The 14,350-nt window shown below is 41.0% G+C and overlaps 1 protein-coding gene across 1 annotated transcript; it reads left to right on the top strand.

Annotated features, from left to right (window-relative positions):
• Positions 1-3,346: 3,346 nt before the first annotated feature.
• LOC145394833 (protein amalgam-like) lies at positions 3,347-14,052 on the top strand. The gene is made up of 7 exons (XM_080268641.1): positions 3,347-3,419; positions 4,656-4,840; positions 5,264-5,340; positions 5,994-6,127; positions 6,736-6,863; positions 8,751-8,919; positions 13,946-14,052. The coding sequence occupies exons 1-7, from the start codon at positions 3,347-3,349 to the stop codon at positions 14,050-14,052; spliced, it is 873 nt and encodes a 290-aa protein (XP_080124767.1).
• Positions 14,053-14,350: the final 298 nt, after the last annotated feature.

The raw sequence follows: 14,350 nt of genomic DNA, 5'->3' as shown, positions 1-14,350 counted from the left end.
AATAAAAATTAATAAAAATAATGAAATAAATAAAAATAAAATAAAAATAATAAAAATAATGAAATAAAAATAAAATAAAAATTAATTAAAATAAATAAATAAAAATAAAATAAAAATTAATAAAAATAATGAAATAAAAAAAAATAAAAAATAAAAATTAATAAAAATAATGAAATAAATAAAAATAAAATAAAATAAAAATTAATAAAATAATGAAATAAATAAAAATAAAATAAAAATTAATTAAAATAAATAAATAAAAATAAATTAATAAAATACAAATGAGTCAAAATAAAAAATAAAAATAAATTGGTATAAATAAGAGAAACTGGTAAATAAAAACGAAAATAAATAAATGAATAAAGATCAATCAAAAAAAAAAATAATAATGAATACAAATCAGTTAAAAATATAATATAAATAAATAGAAATAAACGAATACATAAATAAAAAATTGAAAATAATGAATGGAAATAAGATAATAAAATACCGGTATCTTAATAAAAATAAATATATATGAGAGAGAGGGGGGTGTGTGAGTTGGGAGCAGGGCAGTGAAATGGCGGGGGACAGGGCGACTTGGAGGCGATTTGTTTGTGGCCACCCCAAACGGGATTGAGGCGTCTGGCAATAGATAGATAGATAGATAGAGATAAGTAACTGTAAGTAACTTAATTTTTCCTTACGTCAAACTGGAGTAAGACACGAATGACAAAATACACGTGTCATCGATAGGTCAACTGTACTGGAGAGAAAACGTTGGGAAGAAACACTGAGAAAACGTTGGGAGAGGAAAAAACGTTGGGAGAAAAAAGGATGAGAAAAATGTTACGAAAAACGTTGCAAGAAAAAACGTTGAGTGAAAAACGTTGCGAGAAAAGCGTTGAGAAAAAACGTTGAGTGAAAAACGTTGCAAGAAAAACGTTGAGAAAAAACGTTGAGTGAAAAACGTTGCGAGAAAACGTTGAGAAAAAACGTTGAGTGAAAAACGTTGCAAGAAAACGTTGAGAAAAAACGCTGAGTGAAAAACGTTGCGAGAAAAGCGTTGAGAAAAAACGTTGAGTGAAAAACGTTGCGAGAAAAAACGTTGGGAGAAAATGAGAAAAACGTTGCGAAAAACGTGAAGAAAAAAGTTAAGAGAAACGTTGTACAAAACAGTGAGGAGAAAAACGTTGTGAGCAGAAAAACGTCCAGGAAACGTTGAGAAGATAAACGTTGTAAGAAAAACAGTGAAGAAAAACGTTGAGATGAAAAACGTTGTAGGAAAAACGCTGGGAAGAAAAACGTAAAAAAAAACATATGAAAAACGTTGCGCAGAAAACGTTAAGAAAAACCTGAGAAGAAAAACGTTGACAAGAAAAACGTTGTGGAGAAAGACGTTGTGAAGAAGAACGTTCAGAACAATAACGTTGCGAGATGAAAAGCAGAATGAAAATCTGAGAAAAACGTTGTGTAAATAAAACACCAGAAAAACGTTGAGTGGAAAAACATGAAGCAATACGTTTCAAGAAGAAAATGTGAGAGAAACAGTGAGAGAACGTTGTGAGAAGAAAAACGTTGTGAAGAAAAACGTTGTGAGAAGAAAAACGTTGTGAGAAGAAAAACGTTGCGAGGAAAAACGTTAAGAAAAACGTTGTGAGAAGAAAAACGTTGAGGAAAAACGTTGAGAAGAAAAACGTTGCGAGAAGAAAAACGTTGTGAAGAAAAACGTTGTGAAGAAAAACGTTGCGAGAAGAAAAACGTTGTGAAGAAAAACGTTGTGAGAAGAAAAACGTTGTGAGAAGAAAAACGTTGAGAAAAAACGTTGTGAAGAAAAACGTTGAGAAGAAAAACGTTGTGAGAAGAAAAACGTTGTGAAGAAAAACGTTGAGAAAAAACGTTGTGAAGAAAAACGCTGTGAGAAGAAAAACGTTGTGAGAAGAAAAAAGTTGAGAAAAAACGTTGAGAAGAAAAACGTTGCGAGAAAAACGTTGAGAAGAAAAACGTTGTGAAGAAAAACGTTGCGAAGAAAAACGTTGTGAAGAAAAACGTTGCGAGAAAAACGTTGAGAAGAAAAACGTTGTGAAGAAAAACGTTCCGAAGAAAAACGTTCCGAAGAAAAACGTTGTGAAGAAAAACGTTGCGAAGAAAAACGTTGCGAAGAAAAACGTTGTGAAGAAAAACGTTGTGAAGAAAAACGTTGTGAAGAAAAACGTTGCGAGAAGAAAAACGTTGTGAGAAGAAAAACGTTGTGAAGAAAAACGTTGTGAAGAAAAACGTTGTGAAGAAAAACGTTGTGAAGAAAAACGTTGTGAAGAAAAACGTTGTGAAGAAAAACGTTTGACGAAAATAGAGAGAAAAAAGTCAGGAAGGAAAGACGATCGTGAGGAGGAGGAGGAAGGAAGGACGTCAAGAGAGAGAGAGAGAGAGAGAAAGAAAGAGAAAGAGAGAAAGAGAGAGAGAGAAAGAATTAAAAAAATAACTACAGCCCACACAAAAACATAAAGAAGAAAGGGCAAGCACCAGGAGATACAGTGAGAGGCAAAAGTTAGTAAAGACTTGAGATAAAAATGTTGGTTTTGTGGCCGTGGAGAGGTGAGTCGCTGGCCGGGATGTGTGTGTGTGTGTGTGTGTGTGTGTGTGTGTGTGTGTGTGTGTGTGTGTGTGTGTGTGTGTGTGTGAAGTGAGTTGGGATATTTGCATGAATGTGTATGTGTAGGAATTTGTGTGTGTGTGTGTGTGTGTGTGTGTGTGTGTGTGTGTGTGTGTGTGTGTGTGTGTGTGAAGTGAGTTGGGATATTTGCATGAATGTGTATGTGTAGGAATTTGTGTGGGTGGATGAGTGTGTGTGTGTGTGTGTGTGTGTGTGTGTGTGTGTGTGTGTGTGTGTGTGTGTGTGAAGTGAGTTGGGATATTTGCATGAATGTGTATGGGCAGGAATTTGTGTGTGTGTGTGTGTGTGTGTGTGTGTGTGTGTGTGTGTGTGTGTGTGTGTGTGTGTGTGTGTGTGTGTGTGTGTGTGTGTCGCATCATAAACTTCGCTACTGTCTTTAAGAGGAGAGTCTAAAGTGTAAGAAAAATCTAAACGCCTGCAGTTGAGAGAGAGAGAGAGAGAGAGAGAGAGAGAGAGAGAGAGAGAGAGAGAGAGAGAGAGAGAGAGAGAGAGAGACTTGCACAGTGATTTTCATTAACCAAACCAAAGATAAGCAACCCATCCTAACCGAACCCAACCCAACCCAACCTAACCCATTCTAACCCATCCCACACCAGCCTAACCCATCCTAACCTATTCCAGACCCAACCTAACCCAACCCAACCCAGACTAACCCCACCCCACCACGTCCTTGTCTCCCGTACAGATGAGGCAATGTGGACGGCCGGATGTACACAGAGGATGCACATTGTACTTGCCGTGCTTCTGTGCTGCCTTCATCCTACAGGTAAGTGTGCTAAGGTGTTACACTTAGTTTGTACTGTGTATCTATTTCTATATCTATTTATTTGTACATTTATCTATTTGTACACCTATCTATTTGTACATCTATCTATTTGTATATCTGTCTATCTATTCGCCTATATCAACTATTTTATCTATCCATCAATAAATCACTCAATATCTACCTATCTATTCTATCTATCTACCTTTCTATTTATCTATCTACCTTTCTATCTGTCTACCTATCTATCTATCTATCTATCTATCTACCTGTCTATCTATCTATCTATCGACCTGTCTATCTATCTATCGACCTATTTCACCTATTTTTCACTAATAGCACTACGCACCTGCAATTACTGATAGTCTCATGAGCAAAATTTATAAAACTAATTCTCCCATAAGCTTATCAGTAAATGCAAGCTACGTAATGCATAAGAATTAACTCATATCCTATACTCCTTTCACCTTAACGTGGCCCAGATTTTCGTCCTTTGGCAGCTTATTTCACGTAGCTCACTGGGTTGAAATATTACGGCTCTACATCCTCCCCACGACACTTCCTCGTGACTAGCATCATATTCTAGTGCTGACTGTTACAGCTCGGCATTCAAGATGGAGAGATGGCAATTTTAGGCCAAGTTAAAGTGAAAAGAGTATAGTTACATTCTACAGCCGACGTTATATACCTCTCTCTCTCTCTCTCTCTCTCTCTCACACACACACACACACACACACACACACACACACACACAACCAACCCTCAGACCTAAACCCTCACCCACAACTCCCCACCCCCATCATATCTATCTATCTATCAATCAATCTGTCAATCTTTCTGTCTATCTATCTATCTATCTATCTATCCATTCGTTCATTCATCCGGTCATTCATTCATCCAACCCCCACCCACAACTCCCTGTCCCCCCCTCCCTTCGTGGACGTATCTATCTATCTATCTATCTATCTCTGTTCATCCAGCCATCCATTCATCCATCCATCCACCTATCTATCTATCTGTCTACCTATCCATCCACCTATCTATCTATCTATCCATCCATCCACCTATCTATCTATGTCTACCTATCCATCCACCTATCTATCTATCTTTCTATCTATCCATCCATCTATCTATCTATCCATCCATCCATCCACCTATCTATCTATCTATCCATCTATCTATTAATTCATTTACTCCTAGCATGGGGTGTGGCTGAAGTGTATAGCAACGACACGACAGACACCACGCTCACCCACCCACCCACAACCATCCCTCCCACCCACACCCACCGCTCCCTGCCCCCCTTCGTGGACGTTCTACCCCCCGGCCCCTTCTTCGACCTGGATCGCTCTGGCAACATCACAGCCCTTGTCAACACCCCTGCGAAGCTCAACTGCAGAGTCAACAGGATTGGCAACAGAACGGTGAGTTGGGAAGGCGGAGAGGGAGGATCTGAAGTGAATATGTCTATCTATCTATCTGTCTGTCTGTCTATCTATCTATCTATCTATGACTGAGTGAATAGATGTTTCATAGATCTTAACCCTTTATATTTCATTCTTCCCGTGAGAAAGAGAGTTAGGATGTTGATGATGATGATGATGATGATGATGATGATTACGAAGAGGACGATGATGGGGAGGAGGAAAATGAGAAGTGCCATAATAATAATAATAATAGTAGTAGTAGTAGTAGTAGTAGTAGTAGTAGTAGTAGTAGTAGTAGTTGTAGTAGTAGTAGTAGTAGTAATAATAATAATAATAATAATAATAATAATAATAATAACAGTATAAATAGTAATAATAATAATAATAATAATAATAATAATAATAATCTCCTTCCCACAGGTGTCATGGTTGAGGGACCGCGACACTCACCTGTTAACAGTCGGTCCCTACACATACACCTCAGATCAACGCTTCAGGTAAACACAGTTGCATATTCACTGACCTTACACACTTCACCTATACTCCTCTTACTCTAACTTGGCCTAAAATTGTCATACATTCTTCACTCTAACTATACTCTTTTCACTTTAACTTGGCCTAAAACTGTCTACACTCTTTTTACTCTAACTTGGCCTAAAATTGCCATATACTCTTCTCTTTAACTCTACTCTTTTTACTCTAACTTGGCCTAAAATTGTCGTCACTTATCCTCAAATACTGAGTTGTAACGGTAGAATAACACCAGATTATGATGCTAGTCACGAAGAAGTGCACAAACTATACTCCTTTTCACTCTAACTTGGCCTGAAATTGCCATCTCTTCTCGAATACTGAGTCGTAAAAGCAGATTACCACCAGATTATGATGCTAGTCATGAAGAAGTGCCATGACAAGGATGTTGAGCTAGTGCTGTCTCATTCAGCCACTGAGCTACGTGAAATAAGCTGAATAAGGACGAAAATCTAGGCCAAGTTAGTGTGAAAGACCTATAGGTGAAATATTACACTCCATCTTGAATCCTGAGCTATAGATGAACACTAGGATATGGTGCTAGTCACGAAGAAGTGCTACTGAAGGGGGTTAACGTGGAGAAATGGTTTAAAGTGCTTTCTAAACATTCCCCCTACAGATCACAACACACCCCAGGGTCGGAGGACTGGGCACTTACCATCACCAACGCCCAAGTGAGAGACAGTGGAAAATATGAATGCCAGGTGTCCACGACAGCACTACTCAGGCACTATATTTGGCTTACTGTCGTGGGTGAGTCTATCTATCTATTTGCCTATCTATCCATCTATCTATCTACCACTGGGTCTTTACAGTATCCTACGTGCAAGTGAGGGAATGTACACGTAAGGGACTTGATGTGGCTAACAGTTGCTGGTACGTAGATTAAATTACAAACATATAACATACATTATAGAATACGGACGCGGCACTGTCGAATCTCCAACATCCTCTACTGTCACACATCTCTTCACCCTCTGTCATCTCTCACTCCCCATTATCTTCACTCCCCCACCTACCCCATAATCTTAGACAACATACCCATCCAGTCACTGTGTTTCTTCTTTTGTACTTTAATACCCAACTACCCTCCAACCCTGCCAGACTTTCTCACTCGCCCTCTTCTTCTTCTCTCACTCGCCACTGTTTTCTCTTCTTCCTCACACTTCTCTCCCCCCACTTCCTCCTCTCACCATCTGTTACTTCCTCTCCTTGCTCCTAACCTTTTCTTGATTTCTCCTCTCCTCCTCCACTACCCTCTCCCCTCCATCCAGACCTGTTCATAAACTGAGGTAGCAAGTCCTCTCTCTCTCTCCCTCTCCCTCTCTCTCTCCACTACCCTCTCTCCTCTCTCCACCCAGAGCCCAACACGGTCATACTAGGCGGCCCAGACGTGTACATCAACAGAGGCAGCTCCATCAACCTAACCTGCGTAGTGGACTTTGCCCCCAGTCCACCCAACCACCTCGTTTGGTCACATAACAGTAAGGTAAGTTTAGCACCCACCTGTCCACCCACCTAACCCACCTGCTCACCCACCTAACCCACCTGCCCACCCACCTAACCCACCTATCCACCCACTAACCCACCTGTCCACCCACCTAACCCACCTACCCACCCACCTAACCCACCTGCCCACCCACCTAACTCACCTGTCCACCCACCTAACCCACCTGCCCACCCACCTTGCCCACCTGCCTACCATCTAACCCACCTGTCCACCCACCTAACCCACCTGCCCACCCACCTAACCCACCTGTCCACCCACCTAACCCACCTATCCACCCACTAACCCACCTGTCCACCCACCTAACCCACCTGCCCACCCACCTAAGATGATCCAAGCTGTCTCCTATACTCCGTTCACACTACCTTGGCCTAAAACTGCCATCCCTTCATCTCGAATGCTGGGTTTGTGACAAGAGATTAACACTGGAATATGGTGCTAGTCACGAAGAAGTGCTACGGGAAGTATGTAGAGCCACAGCACTGTCTTTTCCTGCCATTGAACTACGTGAAGGGAGCTGCAAGAGGGAGAAAATTTGGCCAAGTTAAGGTGAAAGGGGTATAGGAACTACACTATATGCGCTATTCATGTTAACTATAGTGCGTTTACTCCAAGCTGGCAAAAACTTCCTAACGCCTTTCAGTTTGCTTGTTAATCATGTGCAGTCAGAATGAAGGGCTGCTTTGTCTAGTAACCAAGGAGACTCATTCCTACCTCCTAATCTGACTAGTAACCAAGGAGATTCCATAATACCTCAAAACAAGGGGACATCAAACTTCATGTTGCCACAGTTAAGTATCTGAATTGTGGAAGTCGCTCGGCAATTTGACTAGTAACCAAGGAGACTCAATACTACCCACTAAAACTCATCTAATTCCATGCAGCCAGTTGAGTATTTGAATTGTGTGACTGGCCCAGTTCTGTTGGATGAAAACAAACTATACTCTTTTCACTCTAACTTGGCCTAAAATTACCGTCTCTCCATCTTGAACGCTGAGGTGTAACAATAGATTAACCCTAGAATACGATGCTAGTCATGAAGAAGTGTTGTGGAAAGGATATAGAGCCACAGTAGTCTTAATCTGCCACTGAGCTACGTGAAATAAGTTACAAAAAGACGAATATCTGGGCCAAATTAAGGTAAAATGAGTAGTTATATTACCCTTTTACTATCTATCTATCTATCTGTCTATCTATCTATTGCCAGATGCCATAAATCCAGTAAGGGGTGGCCACAAACAAATCGCCTCCATGTCGCCCGGTCCCCTGCCATTTCACTGCCCCATTCCTAGCTCACCCCCCCCCTCTCTCATATACCTCTCCACTCCATCCTTCCATCTCATCCTTGGCCTCCCCCTCCCTCTACCCCCTTCCACCTTACTCATACAATCTCCTCGTTAGTCTCTCGCTCTCTCATATACCTCTCCACTCCATCCCTCCATCTCAACACCGGTCTCCCCCTCCCTTTACGTCCTTCCACCTCACTCACACACACTCTCCTCGTTAGTCTCTTGCTCTCACATACCTCTTCACTCCATCCCACCATCTCATCCCCGGCCTCCCCCTCCCTCTACCTCCTTCCACCTCACTCACATACGCTCTCCTCGATAGTCTCTCGCTCTCCATCCTCTCCATGTGGCCAAACCTCCACCTCACTCACATACACTCTCCTCGTTAGTCTCTCACTCTCATATACCTCTCCACTCCATGCCTCCATCTCAACACCGGCCTCCCCCTCCCTCTACCGCCTTCCACCTCACTCACATACACTCTCCTCGTTAGTCTCTCACTCTCCACCCTCTCCACATGGCCAGACCACCTCAATGTATGTCTCCTAACGCTATCCACATCCCGCCTTTACAAACCCAGGTCATCCGTTACGACAGCGACAGGGGAGGGGTCAGTGTGGTCACGGAGAAGGGCCGGCGAACCACCACGAGTCTGCTGGTTCGAGACGCCTCACACTCCGACTCGGGCACCTACGCCTGCACCCCAACGGACGCACCCACGGCCACGGTCAACGTCCACATCCTTAATGGTTAGTAGCAGTTTCGTCCTTGGCCAGTGTAATTTTGTCCATAGTTGTCAATAGTTCCCTACGTGACTTCTGATTGGCAGCGCTACACACACACACATCCCTAAGGAAACTGTCCAATGTTCATAGTCCTACTGGCTGCCCATCTATGACAGTTTTGTCCATTTCTGCCAGCTGTGCCTAATGTGGTTTTGTCCATTTCTGCCAGCTGTGCCTTGTGTGGTTTTGTCCTTGGTTTTGTCCATTTCTGCCAGCTGTGCCTAATGTGGTTTTGTCCTTGGTTTTGTCCATTTCTGCCAGCTGTGCCCTATGTGGTTTTGTCCTTGTCCACAATGACTTTGTCCATCCCTGTCCTTAGTAATTAATGGCTAAATCCTGATTTTCTTGACTCAATGCACTTACATTTTACACACACACACACACACACACACACACACACACACACACATATATAAATATATATATATATATATATATATATATATATATATATATATATGTTTTTATGAGGAAGAAGGAACCAAAGGCCATGAGCCCGCAGTAATAGTTCCCTCCAAGAGAAAAACAAAATACAATATATATATATATATATATATATATATATATATATATATAAATATATATATATATATATAATCTTAACCCCTCCTAAAGAGAGATTTTAAAAGACAAAATATCCCTCCTTACTCCTGACGTTTATATATTAAAAAAAAAAAAAAAGTTACCCCTCCCTTGCCACTGAAGTTTGGGGGAAAACTGCCATCTCATCCCTGAAGTTTGTGCTACAAGTGTGTGGCGTGCTGGTCTGGATGGAAGAGGAGTTCACAGCCGCCCCGCTTCCTTCAGGCACACACCATAAATCCCCATCAAGCTGACAAGCCAGCACGGGGAATATTGAGGCGGGAGGGGAGGATGCTGGCTCACGTGTGTTGCGGGAAGGGTTGACACACCACACTCACAGATGGCGTTGAACTTATTCTTTATACAAGGTTGCTACGCTTTGATCTAGTATGTTCTTTTACTGGCTGTACGTAATTTTAAAAGAATATAACTAAAGGCGGTTCAAAGAGAGTTGAGGTGGACGAGGAGGATGCTGGCTTCTGTGTGTGTGTTGGGACAATAGTTGATGTTTATAGATAGCGCTTAATTTTGATAAGGAGGACGTTGACATAATTTGCACTCAGAGGCCATAACCCAATACCAGGCGTCATTAGGTTATATGGTTACCACCCAACGTAACAAATTGTTTCCTGAGCTACACGAAACTATCTGACCTGCCACACAGTGTACAGTCTCCTGCAGCACTACATCAAGTGAGTGGAAGGTAAGCGTCCCCACCATGAATAAATTTGCGCGCCGTAAGAATAAGATGCTTGCTACCTCATCCCCCCCCCACCACCACTTCCGTATTCCACACCACCTGTTCCTGTGAAGTTACTTTACCTTGAATAAGATGGAAGGTCGCCAGCCAGAATAAATTACCTCCTCTGCTTTCCCTCTTTCTTCCCTCCTCCTCCTCCCTTCTCCCTTCCTCCTCCCTTCTCCCTTCCTCTTCCTTTCCTCCTCCCTTCCTCTTTCTTCACTCCTCCCCTTCTCCCTTCCTCCTCCTTTCCTCCTCCTTCCTCTTCCTTATCCTTTTCTCTCACACGCTGCTTAATCTTCAATCTTTCTCCCAACAGATAACCTTACCGTGGACCAACAAGCCCCTTATATCCGTACTTTCTATATAATTCTATGCAGTCCTCCTCCTCCTCCTCCTCCTCCTCCTCTTCCTCCTCCTCCTTTCCCGCCTGCTTCCCTCCTCCTCCTCCTCCTCCTCCTCCTCCTCCTTTCCCGCCTCCTCCCTCCTCTTCCCCTCCTTCCCTCCGATCGTCTCCCTGACATACCCTTTTCCCGTATTCCCGGACACCTGTTCCCGTGAAGACTGGTCATGTTAGGTCAGGCAGGGTTATGTCAGGTCAGATTACATTAGGTCAGATTAGGCTAGGTTAGGTTAAAATAGATTTGGCTAGGTTATATTAGGTTAGGTTAAGCGAGGTTAAATTAGTTGGCTTAAACTAGGGGAAGTAACAGACTGGATGAGGTTAGGATGCATCAGGTTGTTAGAATTAGATTAGGCTGGGTTAGATTGGATTAAATTACGTTTGATAAGGTGAGATTAGGACAGGTAAAGGTAGGATTAGGTGGATCGTGTGATCAGGTAGGGTTACACTGAGTCAAGTAAAGTTTGCTTGAATAACGTGAAGAGTCGGAAGCCAAGAATCGTCCTCCTCTCGTCTCCTCGTGAGCCAAGAAGCGTCCTCGTGAGCCAAGAAGCGTTCTCGTGAGCCAAGAAGCGTCCTCGTGAGCCAAGAAGAGTTCTCGTGAGCCAAGAAGCGTTCTCGTGAGCCAAGAAGTGTCCTTGTGAGTCAAGAAACGTCCTCGTGAGCCAAGAAGCGTCCTCGTGAGCCAAGAAGCGTCCTCGTGAGCCAAGAAGCGTCCTCGTGAGCCAAGAAGCGTCCTCGAGAGCCAAGAAGCGTCCTCGTGAGTCAAGAAGCGTCCTCGTAAGGCAAGAAGCGTCCTCGTGAGCCAAGAAACGTCCTCGTGAGCCAAGAAGCGTCCTCCTCTCCCCTCCAGCCCCCCAAACCGTCGTCAAAAATACAGTACCCCTCCCCAACACCCCCCAATACACCCCCCTCGCCCCCTCCAGCAGGTGCGAGAGAATTAAAAGGGTTCGAACTGAGGTCTTAACGTGTACAGACCTCCTTCCCAACCACACAGGTGATGCTACGTTATATCCTGATGGTAGGGCGGCACGAGAGAGAGAGAGAGAGAGAGAGAGAGACACACACACACACACACACACACACACACACACACACACACTGCACTGAACAAAAAATACGAGATTCTGTAGCTTCCTTCACGCGACTGAGAGAGAGAGAGAGAGAGAGAGAGAGAGAGAGAGAGAGAGAGAAATTAAGCCAGCTGTCCACTAGGTTCACATTTCAGATAAGCCTGGAACCACAACAACAAAAAACAACAACAACAGCAAGACTCCCACCACACCACACCACAACACCACCACCACCACCACCACAATAAAAATAAACAACCACAACCACAGCGTATAAGACCACCACCACCACACCACCACCACCACCACAGCGCACGACTCCCCCCCCACTCCCTCTCGTGTGGGGGTCGTGCCAAGTCTGTGCAAGGATATCCACCGACCAGGGCGCGGGACGGTTCTAGTGTTTTGTACGGCGGGACAGTCTTGGAATTCGTGGCCCCTTGAGTCACAGCGCTTTCTCTTAAACTCTTTCTTTACTCTCTCTCTCTCTCTCTAACTCTCAAACTTTTTTACTCTGATTCTTTTTTACTGTAACTCTCTTTTTTACTCAAACTCTTTTTAACTATAACTCTCTCTTTTTTACTCTGTTTTTACTCTAACTCTCTAATTCTCTTTAAGTAACTCTTTTTTACTCTCTAATTCTTTTTTACTCTATCTTCTTTACTCTCTCTCTCTCTCTTACTATAACTTTTTTTACCCTCTCTCTTTTTACTCTAACTCTTTTTTACTCTAACTCTCTAACTCTTTTTTTTACTATAACTCTCTCTTTTTTACTCTAATTCTCTCGTTTTTACTCTAAGTCTCTTTTTACTATAACTCTTATTCAAACTCTCTAACTCTTTTTTACTATAACTCTCTTCTTTAACTCTTTTTAACTCTCTCTTTTTTACTCTAACTCTTTTTACTCTAACTTTACCCTTTTTTCCTCTCTCTAACTCTTTTTTACCCCCATTCTCTCTCGCTCTTTTTTACTCTAGCTCTTACTTTTTTAACTCTAACTCTTTTTTACTCTCTTTTATACTCTCTTTTTTTCACTCTACACCTGACCAACAATTGCAACCCCCCAACTTCAAATCTGAATTGTAAGGAAAGATTAACAATACAGTGCGATGCTAGTCACGAAGAAGTGCTGTGGCGAGGATGTGGAGCCGTGGCACTGTCTTAATCTGCTACTATGTGAAATAATATGCAAAGGGACGAAAATCTGGGCCAGATTTAAGTGAAAGAACTGTAGCTAATTAATTTACTGAAAGATTTTATTTATTTATCTGTTTATCTATTTATTTATTTATCTGTTTATTTATTTATTAATTTATCTATATTTATTTACCTATTATTTATTTATTTATTTATTCATTTATCTGTTTATTTATTTTTATTTATTTCTTTATCTATTTATTTATTTATTTATATATATATATTTTTTTTATTTATCTATTTATTTATTTATTTATTTATTTGTCTATTTATTTATTTATTTGTCTATTTATTTATTTATCTATTTATCTGTTTATTTATTTATTTGTTTATTTATGTTTATTCATCTATTTATATATTTATTTACTTATCTATTTATTTATCTATTTATTTATTTATCTATCTGTTTATTTATTTATTTACTTATTTCTGAACACCTTCAACCATTTTGCAAACTTGATAAAGATGTTATAACTGGACGGAAAATTATTATTATTATTATTATTATTATTATTATTATTATTATTTTATTATTGATGTTATTATTATTATTATTATTATTATTATTATTGATATTATTATTATTATTGCTATTAGCACTGGTAGTTGTAGTATAGTATAGTATAGTAGTAGTAGTAGTAGTAGCAGTAGAAGCAGTGTGATAGTAGTAGTAGTAGTAGTAGTAGTAGTAGTAGTAGTAGTAATAGTAGTAGTAGTAGTAGCAGATGCTGTTGTTGTTTGTAAATGATATTATTATTGACAAACAGTTTTTAACCCCCTCAGCTCCTGCTTCCGGATTTTCGAATGAGATAAGGAATATAAAACTATGAATATTTTCCTCTTGCACTCCAGTTTATATTTATGAAGATTAATTGATGATGATGATGATGATGATGATGATAACAATAATGACGAATATATTTTCCTCCACCTACTTCCTCCTTCCGCCTCTCTCTATCCACCTACCCTTCTCCTAACCCCCTTTCTTCCCTACAGGTGAACATCAAGAGGCGATGCAACACAACAACTACCCCACCTCAACGCTGCTCTCCACTACCCTGCTCCTCTCAGCTCTAGGAATCCTGCTGGTGGTTTTAAAGTAGCAGTCCGTTGCTATCCTTGTCTCATTCTTTGCTGTTCTTATCTTATTCTCTGCTGTTCTTATCTTATTCTTTGCTGTTCTTATCTTAGTCTCTGCTGTTCTTATCTTAGTCTTTGCTGTTCTTATCTTATTCTTTGCTGTTCTTATCTTATTCTTTGCTGTTCTTATCTTATTCTTTGCTGCCCTTATCTTATTCTTTGCTGCCCTTATCTTATTCTTTGCTGTTCTTATCTTAGTCTTTGCTGTTCTTATCTTAGTCTTTGCTGTTCTTATCTTATTCTTTGCTGCCCTTATCTTAT

The sequence above is a fragment of the Coenobita brevimanus genome, chromosome 4, assembly GCF_032717465.1.
Source record: "Coenobita brevimanus isolate Jiangsu-jjx chromosome 4, ASM3271746v2, whole genome shotgun sequence".
NCBI lineage: Eukaryota > Metazoa > Arthropoda > Malacostraca > Decapoda > Coenobitidae > Coenobita > Coenobita brevimanus.
The sequence above is the reverse complement of the archived record's forward strand: the minus strand, read 5'-3'. Positions and strand labels throughout refer to the sequence as shown.

Coding starts and splice junctions, on each gene's coding strand:
- LOC145394833 (XM_080268641.1), top strand. CDS start 3,347: ATGTGGACGGCCGGATGTACACAGAGGATGCACATTGTACTTGCCGTG. Junction 5,341..5,993: donor ACCTCAGATCAACGCTTCAG/GTAAACACAGTT, acceptor TTCCCCCTACAG/ATCACAACACACCCCAGGGT. Junction 6,864..8,750: donor TTTGGTCACATAACAGTAAG/GTAAGTTTAGCA, acceptor TTACAAACCCAG/GTCATCCGTTACGACAGCGA.